General features: G+C 25.3%; 1 protein-coding gene across 2 annotated transcripts; it reads right to left on the bottom strand.

The window, feature by feature from the left end:
- Positions 1-4139: 4139 nt before the first annotated feature.
- LOC137828080 (PTI1-like tyrosine-protein kinase At3g15890) lies at positions 4140-6386 on the bottom strand. Of its 2 annotated transcripts, none has more exons than XM_068634499.2 (4): positions 6098-6386; positions 5850-6003; positions 5480-5742; positions 4140-5030 (listed from the first exon to the last, which is right to left on the bottom strand). In XM_068634499.2, exons 1-4 carry the CDS (start codon positions 6151-6153, stop codon positions 4424-4426), a joined length of 1080 nt encoding a protein of 359 aa, XP_068490600.1. In that variant the 5' UTR covers positions 6154-6386; the 3' UTR covers positions 4140-4423. The 2 variants fall into 2 exon arrangements, with proteins under 2 accessions (XP_068490600.1, XP_090161595.1); XM_090305469.1 differs by having other exon boundaries at positions 5864-6003; positions 6098-6372.
- Between the last annotated feature and the right edge of the window lie 6766 nt (positions 6387-13152).

Here is a 13152-nt window from a genome sequence, read left to right as displayed (position 1 = left end):
ACTTAGAAGAATAGTCCAACCAAATACATTTGGAATTTAATATAAATAAATAAAGATATGAAGGTAAAAAAATTCTCAAATGCATAGCTCAAAAAAATATAAGATAATAAAGATGAACAATTTTATTTCATAAATTCAATTAGATGGACATTCATTTGCATTTAGCTACAACGTCATTACCATTACTTTTTCTTGAATTGACAATTTTGGAGGTTATCTTATTGACTTCTACTCACTTCAGCTTTAGAAGAACGTCTCGATTTTCTAAATATTTGAAGCAAATCATCATCTTCACTTAATGGATCATTGTTCATCTTTTGAACCAAAACTCAGAGACTAAATTGACTTCTTTTAAAAAAATATTAATTGGAGTAAATTAAACTACTGGTATAAGATAGTTGAACATGACTTCCTCTTCTTCTTTATCACATGAAAAAGATTCAAAACAATCTTAAAATATCTAAAATTAAGAAAATATAAAATATAAATTATATTTAAGAATTTTTCAAAAAATTTAAATAATTAAAATTGAAATAATCACACCTAACAAAAGAAACACAAACAAACATAAAAAATATTTTTAAAACTTGAAAATGAAACAAAATTATCACTACAATATAATCATTAAATTAAAATCAATTTTAAAGAAAAAATTAGTTGATATTGACTAAAGTTAGAGACTAAAAAATTTATTGACATCTATATTAGTTTTTATTATTCATAAATATTTTTTAAATTAGTATTAATTAGCTACTAAGATTTTAGCTATCAATTCTATTTAATAATTTTTCTATTAGTGTTTTAAAATAATTCAATATTTTTAACCATTTAAAATAAAAAAAATCATAAAAAGCATTAAAAAAAGTAAAAAAAATCCTAGAGACACGATTTTGCAAAAAAAAAAAAATTTATCCAATAACACAACTTCATATAAAAAAGTAAAAAAATTAATAAACTAAAGAATATGTCACTAGACACGATTTTAAGAAAATAATTTAAAATATAAAAATAATTTAGAAAACGTGTCATTAGGATTTATTTTATTAAAAAACTTGAAAATGTGTTACCAAATACTACTTTAAAAATATTACAATATTTTTATTTAAAAAAAGTCGTATTTCTGAATTTTTGGAGTTGTATTTCAAGTACGATTTACATACTTGGTAATTTTTAAAAAATCTGTTCATATATGTAAATTGCAACAAAAATTGGATATTTTAGTAGAGTGACCTTCACATTAATAATAGAGAAAGATGAACAACTATTGTTGTCTTCTTTTAATAATGTGATGTTGGAAATGTGCTGTGTAAAAGCTTTGAAAGACATTGCTGGTTTTTTTTGTAGAATTCCACTGTTTTCTTTTTCAAAAGCAAAATGGAAAGTTGGCATAGACAAATTAAGACATATTTCTTTTTATCTGTAGAATAACAATAGTGATATTTGGACTCTAACACTAGTAAGACAAATCCAACCATTAAATCACCCATATTGATTTCAATTGATTTGAATTGTCAATAAATTAATAACATATTAATTAAATATTATAATAATATAAAGATGTAACACCATAATTTTATAACACTAAATGTTAAGAATAAAAAATCAAATTACAAGTTGGAGTTAGACTAAGAAAAATGTTTGAAACAATGAGTTCAAGGTTAAGTTAAGAGAAAAATAAATAAAAGACTAAATTAAAACCTCAATTAAATTTAGAGAATGAAACTACCCCCCTCCCCTTCATTATTATAGTTTGAAATACAACATGATTAACAACACCATTAGTTTTGGTCGAGACTTAAAAGTATAAATTTAAATAATGTAGCAAACTATTATGTATTTTAACTGATAAAGTTAATATAAATTGTGTAAACTAGATAAATAAATAAAATATGAACTGTTAACACCTGTATGATATTAGTGATGAAACTAAAATAAAATTCTATAAAATTATTATTAATGCATTTAAACCTGATTTCTGATAAAAGAACTATCAATTATAATTTTGGATATGCTTTAATCACCCAAAATATTTTGTAATGATAAATTTTTCCCATATCAATTAACTTATTTTTATTTTTTTAATATTTAATTTTAGTACATATGAAATAAAATAAAAACACACAATTTTTTCAATAAAGGGTATGCGTAGAATAAAATCCTATTATATTTATAACGGCTAAACCTAATATGTAATGGATAAAAATATATTTTGTCCATTATTTTCTTAATCAATACCCTTAATAAAAATCATAAATAAAACAATGTATTTTGTTAGGCTGGTGAAATTAAGCAAAATAAATTAATTTGCGTAATTATTTAAAAAACATTTTTATACTTTAAAAAAAAACAAAATATGAGCCAATTTATTTAAAATTAAAATAAGTATTTCTGAAATAAGTAGCTTTTATTGAAGAAGAAATTAAGATTCGTTTATGAAAATTAAAAAAAAAAGACTACTTATTTTTAAAATAAGCACATTAAATTGTCTAACATGAATTTTTTTTTTTTTAAAAAAAATAAGCACATTAAATAAACATATAAAATAGTGAGTATCTTGTTCGATTGAATAAACACTTATTTTCAAAAAACAAACGCAAACAAATTAGTCCCACCTGTTCCTTAAAGAAATTAAAATTTTAAAATTATTTATTGAAAGTTTAGCCATTATCACATATATAATAGTTTTTTCTATTAAATGTTTATACAAATTTAGTACAATGAATGTTAAAAGAAAGAAATGAATTATATACATAATTATGTTAATTCACTTCATATTATTATTGTTATAGTTATCATCATTGTCGTGCCTTTATTTATTTATTTATTTATATAAATTTATGGCACTAGATTTTATCCTTTAAAGATCAATTGCATTTTCACTCTTATTATACTGTAAGGACAATTTGGGAATTGAAGCATCGGAATTTGCAAGTGAGGTTCACAATTTTATGATCAAGATAACGTCAATTTTAAGATCTAAATCCATAATTGAATAAGTTAATTCAGCCTATTTTATACTTATACAAAATTCATGATTCTTTTAATACACACATATTCTAAACTTTAATTAATTAATCAATTTTATTTCATTTATTGATAGATATCGCGAGCTCTAATTTTGTTTCAATACATTCTTAAACTTTACTATTTTTACACATAGAAACTTTAAATTTCAATTTGTTCTTAAATTCCATCTTTTTTTTAAAGTAGTTTTTCCTATCAAGTTAGAGTTATCTATTTTAAATATCAAATTACAAAAATAAATATCTAAAAATAATTTAAAATGTCTTCATTACTTTTTTAGTGTTATTATATTTACTATCGAAAAATATTATTTAAAATTGGTAATTGGTAATTGGTATTTAAAATTTATAGATGGTTAAATATTATTTTACCGGTAAATTATTTTCAATTTAATACAGGGCGCTGATTATAAAGGGTGAATATTAAAAAATATCTGAGATGAAGTTAAAACCAAGGTGCTTTACATGAAAAAATAAGTTAACTTTTAAAAATAATTAAAAAAATTGAAGTTTAAATATTTTATTTTTATTATTGGAAAATTTATCTTCATTTTCTAATATAATAATAATAATAATAATAATAATAATATGTTACATCTAACATGTCAATTTGTATTAAAATTAAAATTCGTGACCCAACATATACATGAATGACTTGAACAAAAATAGTTGAATTTGACCCAAATAATAAAAATAAAAAACCCAAACTTATTACATTGATTTCAATTAAACCAAATTTACAAGCCATTCATTCCCATAAACACCACTAATTTGTTATATTTGTCATCATAGCCCTCTCATGTCATGTCAATTTAGTTTTATAATCCAAAAAATATTATTTTTTCTTCAACTATAAATATTTAAAAAATAAACAATGAATTTCTTATTAAAAGATGTCTTGTGATTTCTTTTACTCTCTCATGTCATTAAACCAAAAAAAAAAAGAAAAATAGTTGATGCCTCAGTAACTATTTTGTCCAAGCATAAACAATTCGTACTAAATAACCTTCTTGCGTTTGTAAGTTGCAATCTTAAACATTTGGAGAGATAATGTCTTTAAAAATGGGTCAAAAAGGAAAGGCAGAAAAAAAAACGATGTGAAATAAATTGGTAATCTGAAAAATAATATGAGAAAATGTTTTAGTAAAAATATAAAACACTATCAAATTAAATATACTAAAGAAAGCCTAACAACTTTAGTATATTACATAAGTGAAAAAATATCAATCATATACAACTTCACCAAATATCAATCTATATACTTAGTGAAAATAGATGTAACACTATCAAATTAAATTACATCATGTAAGCCTAACACCTTCACCAAATACATTAAACATGCATCTCATTTCCTGATTAAGAAGAAGAATTATTATAAATTTCACTAACAAACCAAGAGTTTATCTTATTTTAAGTCCATCATCATCACTTGGTATTTTCAACTTGGATTGTGTTCTTCTAATCTCTCCATCTCCATTGGTGTGAGTTGAATTTGGAATCTCTTTTTTTCTCCTCCCCAAGCCACCCTTGAGCCACTCCACCACCTCTACCATGCTAGGCCTTTTCTCTGGACTATTATCAGTGCACCTTATGGCTATCATAATTACACGTTTCAACTGCTCCAAATCGAATCGTCCCTTTAATTTTGAATCTGCAATATGAGTGATGTTACCCTTTTGAAAATGTGGTGTAACCCACTGAACTATGTCCCTTTTCACTCCACCAGGGAGTTTTTCAATTGGTTTCTTGGAACTCACAATCTCCAAAAGCAAAATCCCAAAACTGTAAACATCACAGCTCTCAGAAACCTTCCCCCACATGGCATATTCTGGTGCCAAATATCCAAGGGTGCCTTTAACCCTTGTTGTCAGATGGCTTACACCCTCTGGTATCAACTTAGCAAACCCAAAATCAGCAACCTTGGCTTCAAATTCAGAGTCCAAGAGAACATTGCTTGCCTTTATGTCTCTATGAATGATGTGAGGATTTGCCTCATGGTGCAAATACCTTAACCAAACAAAAACACCTCGTATATAAACCACAAAGTTTAATAATTTCAATATCTTACATAAGCTAAAAGAAAAAGTAGGACATCTTAAGAGTTTTTTCGCAACTAACCAATTTTAAGTTTATAGACCTCATATCTGTGAAACATCTATAAAAGTAAAACAAGAAATGAATGGTTAAAAGTTTGTACATCTATCTATGATATAGGCAGGTAAATGGGGTGGAAAATAGAAATTTTACTATCATGCATCTAACATCATGTGCTTTATGCTTTACTTATGAATAACAAGCCATTTCATGAACTTGATACATTCCATCCAAAAGAAAAAAAACAAAGTATTGTTTGAGCATTTATCTAATTGTATAAAGAGAGAGATATTATGATATTAATTTGATTTATGTAGAAGGATAAGAGATGTAGATTAATGAGAGGTGAAAGGAACACATACACCAAGCCTTCAGCTGCTCCAATTGCTATGCTCATTCTTCTCGGCCAATCTAGCAAAGAATCGGTGGCAAGTTGACCATGCAAATGATTGAGCAAACTGTGATTAGGCATGTAATCATAGACAATCAACCTTTCTTCACCTCCTGCATAGAATCCACGCAACCCTAACAAATTCTTATGCCTCACCCTTCCCAGTACTTCCACTTCCACTGCAAACTCCATCTCTGCCTTTGCAGTCATGGTCTTCAACCGCTTCACTGCGATCTGCAAAGTTCTATTCATTATCAATACACAAAAATCTCTCATACCCCAAATTTAGGTTTCTCAGAAACAAATCAAATACTCAAAGTTCTAAATATGAATGTAATTGCCTCCACGCCTTTACTTGTTCGACCCCAATAAACACTTCCAAATCCACCCTCTCCTATCTTGTTATCTTGGTGAAAATTGTTTGTTGCACGAAGCAACTCCTTCAAGGTGTATATTTCCCATGGATAGTCCCTTTTCTTCTTCTCCTTGCCATTCCTACAGAAAAAACGAAAAGATGCACATGTTAGGGACGATTATATATCATCACAAATTTGTGGACGTGACATGAAGTAATTTGATGAAATCATACTGTATCTGGGATTGCTCTTTGTCACAAAGAAAACAACTGAAACATTTAAACTTCATTTCTTTGTTGAAGAATATATCTCTAAGAGAAATAAGTACAAGAAATTTTCGAAGGAAGTGAGAAGAAGAGAAAAAATAGATTTCGAAGGAAAGGACCAAAATTTATCGGCAAATGCAAAGAAAGAAATTAAGAATTAAGAAGTAAGAAGGCTCTGTGATGACGACAAAGAGGGCTGCTGCCTTGGAAGTCAAGGACTTTGAACAGAAGCCATTTCAGTGAGTATTATATCCTCAAATGGGTGTATGCTAGTGTTTACCAGCTTTTGTCAACCAAATTTTCCATTGAAAATGTCACACTTTTATAAATATTCTTGTCGGAGGAAACATTCTTCAGCGTTTTATTCAAGAGTTATGCTATATTTGCTTAAATTTTTACAACTTTTTTTTTTCCTTATCTTTCTCCCATGTATAAATTATCATGAGATAAAAAAATAATTAATTTTTAAATTAGTTTTTATTATTGTTAAATAGTTTTTAAATTAGTATCTAATTAGCAACCAAAGTTTTAACTACCAATTATTTAGATTTTAAATTTGGTAGCAAAAACTTTGGTCGCTAATAAGATACTAATTTAAAAACCATTTAACAATAATAGAAACTAATTTAAAAAAAAAAGTTTTTAAAATGGTCTCTAATTTAGTCACTATAAAAATTAATTATTTTTTTTCTCTAAAATTGATTTCTATTTGATGATTTTTTTTTAAGTGTATCTTATTTCATATATATTTTTTGAGCAATTTTTTTTATTATTGGTAATTTAAAATTCAATGAAAGGAAAGTGATGCACACAATCAAAATATAGCTAATTCTTTTTACTTCATTCTAGTAGAACAATTTAAAAGTGTAAAATGTAAAATGTGTTGGGCCTGTAACTAGGTGACAAAAAGTGTTAGCTATAGCTAGTTCATATTGTCATTGTTGAATTAAAAAAGAATGGTTCATAATTGAGCTTTTGAGACAAGTTCTATGAGAATTGGGGTCCCATGAGGCGTTTGATGTAAGCAATACAATTTTCTTAAAATAAAATTACTGAAACCAGTTTTATAATTACTTTTTAGATTATCGTTTTGCTCTTGTTCTCATCTGAACCTGTTTTTTAATGTTTAATCTGTCAATTTACATCTTCATTATAATAAACATTTGGCCGTACGAAAAATAAACGGAATCTTTTTTTTTAAGAAATTGTTTAAATTAACACACACAAACATTGCGCCTAATTAATTTAAATTTAAGTACCCTACTTGAAAAATAAACTATACTATAAATATACTAATTGACTGCAAAAAAATAAGATTAAAGCTATTACAATAGTAAAACAATTACCGATCACATTAATCTCCGTCTCTTTTGGACTTCACTCTTTAACTTTTAGTAGGTAGCAGTAAACTAGTTATAGTAACATGAATTTAATGTGACATGAAAATATATATAATCTTTACCTTGATAGTATATTTTAGCAATATATAGTACTTAAAATATAACACTATCATATACTTTAGCAATGTATTAATTGTTGCTATTAAAAATTATTAACATCCTTTCACTTTACTTTTTCATAGTCCGAGTTAAAAAAAAAATCAAACCCCGTTCCAATGTCTTTTTTATTAAAAATGAAAACAATATATATGAAGGAAAAAAATTAAAAATGATAGAAATAGAGTAAAAAAAGTGGTATTAGTTTGAATGGATGAAAATATAATATAAAGAAGTAGACGAATTATTTAGGTGAGTGACAAAACAAATTATCTAAAAATATTTATACTAATTAAAAATGCAATTTTGTATATATCTTTTTTATTAACAGATCTTATTTATATTATTCAAAATTGTATTCTATTTAAAAAAATCATTGTTATACCATTTCATTCTAATTTTTTTTTAAAAATATTTTCTAATATGTCCCAAATATTTTTTTCTTCTTCTAAATCAAACAATGAAAATATAATATTTTGTTACTATTATTGATTTTCTCATTTTTTTTAAGGTTGAAAAAATACAACAGAAACTAAGGAGAAAATACAAAATTAGTTTTTAAAAGAAATTATTTATCTCTCATTTTTTACTAAATAAAAGGAAATACGTCATTATGTATATTTTTTTTCTACTTATATACTTTTATTTCCTTTACACACCCCATTCATGAAATGATATTAATAAATTTTCCTGCCATTATCTAAATAATAAGTTGTATTTAGAAAAAAAAATTATAAATATAATTAGTAATTGAAGCATAATTAAAATAACTTGTTTGAGATTACTTTCTAAATTCTACTATCTTTTGTTTTTTGAGTCATCTTCTTAAATCTTTTATCTTAGTCTGATTAATTCAAATTTATTAATTAGCAAGGACTCTAGCTCAGTTTGTCAATTAGTTTGTGAATTTTTGTAATATATTTAGCACCTGAGTTTTTATTTTTTCATGAATAAAAAAGTTCAATTTTGTTGAATGTATATTCAATACTTTTTTCACATTTAGACTTCTTCCATATGTGCCTTTCCTCATATTTGCTTTCTTATGTCCATATCCTATATGTTATAAACATCATAGATTATCTTAATTATTATTGGCCAATCAAGGTAAGTAAGATGTCAATTTATGATCAATACAATATAAAATCATTAGGTCATATGTAATTTTTGTCATTCATCATATGCAAATCTCTTATAAGGTCAAAGATAAGATGACATGTTGGAATAGCATTTGATATTTTTTTTTTGTTCGTATTCCATATCAATGTGTTAACATCTTTTTCTAATAACTATGATTTATATCACATGGATTAAATTTTGAAAATAAACAAATTTTACTGACGAAAGAGAATATAAAGTAAGAGTAAATTAAAATTTATGAGTTCTTAGGTACTGAAAGTAAACTATGTTCTCCATTGTTGAGCAAAATAACTGGTCTGTCTAAAATAAGTACAAACAAATTAAGTTTAGCTGCATTAAGAGAAATGATGGAACACCTGGCACATGATTCCTCAGTCAACTTGTTAGATAAATGCAGCAAAACATAACATAACATATATGGATATTTTTTGGCACTAGATGTTCATGGGCTTGGATTTATTGTAAAAGAGGATTTGGACCTGTATGGGCCTGTATTATGGCACATATATGCTCATGTTCCTATGACTCTTTCTTCCTACACCTTCATACCTTCTTGTGTCACCCCATACTAAATATGAAAATACCACTTTATCCTTTTTTTTCACCCCTTGGATTTGAAATAATAAGCTTATGGATTATGTAATCCGGATAAATTCGAGATTACATAATCCGGAAGTCAATTTCATATTTAGAAAAGACTTTCGAATTATGTAATTCGGAAGCTAATAACACATCTGAAAAAAAGACTTCCGGATTACATAATTCAGAAGTTAATCTTATGTATAGAGAAGATTTTCCGATTATGTAATCCGGAAGCTAATCACAAAAGACTTCCAGATTACATAATCTGGAAGCTAATTTTGAATCTAGAAAAAGACTTCCGGATTATGTAATCCGAAATATTAAAAAGGGTATTTTTGGAATAAGAAAAATTTATGGGGGTAGCACAAGAAGGTATGGAGTGCAGGAAGAAGCAGCCTGTTCCTATCTCACAATATGGGCCTGTATTATGGCCCATATATGGTCATGTTCCTATGCAGTACATATCTTTCTCCACCTCAGTACATTTTTTCTGCACCTCCATAAATATAAAGTTTTATTTTTCTCTTTTTGGATTGTACTGTCTCAAACTTAAAAGTGTCGTTTTAAATTTAGGATTTTAAAAATCATTTATGTTTTCTGGATTGTATAATTCCAGAAACAGGACTTCCATATTTTGCAATGTAAAAGCCTTTTATTAAAAAAAGAAATAATTTTTAGATTGGGTAATTTGAAAGACAAAAATGAATTTTGTATTATATGAGTTATAAGCTTTTGTGAGTTGTGTAATTTAAAAAAAATAAAAATGTCTAGATTACACAATAAGAAATAGCAATATATATATATATATATATATATATATATATATATATATATATATATATATATATATAAAAGATGTAGCAGAAATATATGGAGGTGCATAAAGAAATCTTATGAAACATTTAGGGGTAAAAAGATAGAGTAAGTCCAATTTGATCTAGAAATTTGTTGAGAGTGTGGACTGCATCAAATCTCAAATTTATTAAAAATGTTTTTTTTTAACAAAATGAGTAAGTTTTATTTTTTTTTCAAAATAAATTTTGTTCAAATCACTTAATATTTAGTTTTTTTAACAATATGATGTCATGACACAGAAGAAACACCCACATCAACCTTCTTATCAGCATGTTGGATCTTCTTCTAACATTTACAAATTTCTACAATAATATATTGGTCAATTTAATTTTCATCCCCCTTCACTATTTTCATATGTCAATCATCATCATTACACGTTAGCCAATCTTCATATCAATGTATACACATATAATATTTTTTTTCATCACAATCACATCTATTTTTAGACAGATTAAATGTTTATGAGATATACTATGATAGATTACTGAAGAGTCATATTGTCTTTTCATAATACAACTCAAGATAATAAAGATGAACTCTTGAAAATATTATTATTTGTCTTTTCATAATACAACTCAAGATAATAAAGATAGAAGAAAAACCTAAGATTAACTTGTTTTTTTTTTATCGACAGTAAAAAATTAATAAATATGAACCACTTCATGGGTGGTTCAACCCTTATACAAAATAAAAAACTCAAGCCAACTCACTTAACTGGACTTTGAGATCCAACCTAAAAGAACAAACCCCTAGAAAAAACATCAACCAATCATCCTCATACAACTAGAGAGTCAAGACACCAGTCAGAAAAGGAGAAAAGCGTAGCATGAGACTTGATAGTGACCCATGACCAAGCCTTTAATTGAACCAAGGCAAAAACTTCTAAAACGTCAGCCACAATCCTATTAAAGATTACATTGTTCCTATGCTTTCACAACTCTCTTTACTACTGTAATCCAAATCGCTCCCCACACATCGCCTAAGACTAACTTGTGAAATCAACTACTATAAATAAATAGCTTACTACCTTATGTGTAATTCTTCAAAATTAATTATCACATTATTCAATTTCCTATTATTTATGTGTCAATCATTTTCATTTATTTTTTATAATTTTTTCACAAAGTACATTAAATATACATTTTAATTTCAAGTTAAAGTCTAAATATTTTTTAAATTTTTTTACACAAAATACTTAACTTAAAAAATAAACCTACATTAAATAAAATACAATTTATCAAATACAAAACATAAGAAACATTAAATATCTTTTTAACAAAAAAACAACATAAAAAAATATTAAAAAAAAATAAAAAAACCTATCTACTAAAGTCGTGGCTCAACCCACTCCTTCTATGAAAAATTTAAAAGGTAAAAAACCTATCTACTAAAATCATGGCTCAACCCACGATTTCACATAAAAAGTTTTAAAAAAATCTACACTAAAAAATTAAAAAGTGAAATTTAAAAATAAGAAAAAAAATTAAAATTCTAATTCACATGACTTAAAAAAAAATCTACACTACTTCATATGAAAAATTAAAAAAAATGAAATTTAAAAATAAGAAAAAAATTAAAATTCTAAAGGCATGACTTTAAACACGTTTTTTACAAATTATTTTTAAATTACTAATGTTGAAATCGTGCTTCCTATAACAACTTTAAAAAAATTAATTTAATACAAAATCCTGCCTTTATACACAATTTCAATTATAAAAAATATAAAAAATTCAGATGCACAATTTTTTGTATTTTAAAATTGTGTTTCCAAACATGATTTATTCAAATTTTTTTATAAAACAATATTCATTCTAGTAAAAATGAAAGATATTTTTATTATTTATGTAAAAAAAAAACAGCCCAAGTCAACCTTAAGCTAGCTTCTGTCGAATTTTCATTACATTAAAGTAGTTTTTGCTTATTTATTCTTTTTTTTTATACAAATCTCATATATTAGTATCCATAAATCATAATGAGAAAATACGAAAATAACTATATATAATAATACTAGTATGCTCCACAATTTGTTATAAATTTTCAACAAAAACAAACAGATAGTATCAATGTATATATATATATATATATATATATATATTATTTTAAGATGTTTTTTTTTTAATTAAAGATACTTTAGGTACAATGGGTCTATTCAAGATTTGAGATCATTATTCTCGATTTGATCCATTGAATTGAGACTTTAACTGTTATTTGGCTTTACTTATATTATTCTCTTTACTTATCTTTCCTATTCTTTACTTTGTAACCTAGAAACCTTTCCTGCTCAATATCACATGCAGCATTGAACAGTTGGAAATTTTTTATGAATGAATGTTGCTTTGTTTCTCATGTTCAAAATATCATAGTTTAACATTAGTAGATATCTTGTGTTAGTGGAAAAAGTTTATCCTTTTAAAACTTTGAGCTCATATAATGCAAAACAATTAAGTATTTATTATTATTTTTTTTATAAAAACTTTCATGTTTAGTATTGCTATATATAACTTGGCATTTTAGCTGGCACAACATCAAGTAATAACAATAATTTGCTATCACATGAAAAAAAATATTATTAAAAAAAATACAAAAAATATAAAAAAATAGACTAAATTTCATATGTTAACAAAAACTATTCATAAATAGACTATACATATTAATAATAAGAACAAACTAGATGAAAGCCTATTACACCAATGAAATAATTCTTTATAAATAAATTTTAAATCAGTCAACTTATCAACACACGCATTTCCTTCATGAAAAATATGAGTAACTCTAAATTTGATTTTCACATAGTAATTAAGAAAAATATTCTATCAATTACAAAAAATTTAAGTACTTATTATTTATTTTTATAGAAATTTATTCATCTCTTCATAACAAAAACTTTAAGCATAATTATTTTTTACTTTTTTGTTTCATTTTCGTTTTATCTTATAATCAGCCTATCGTTCT

Source organism: Phaseolus vulgaris, chromosome 7 (genome assembly GCF_051622355.1).
Source record: "Phaseolus vulgaris cultivar YP4 chromosome 7, ASM5162235v1, whole genome shotgun sequence".
Taxonomy (NCBI): Eukaryota; Viridiplantae; Streptophyta; class Magnoliopsida; order Fabales; family Fabaceae; genus Phaseolus; species Phaseolus vulgaris.
Note: the sequence above shows the minus strand (reverse complement) of the source record. Positions and strands in the feature narration are given on the sequence as shown.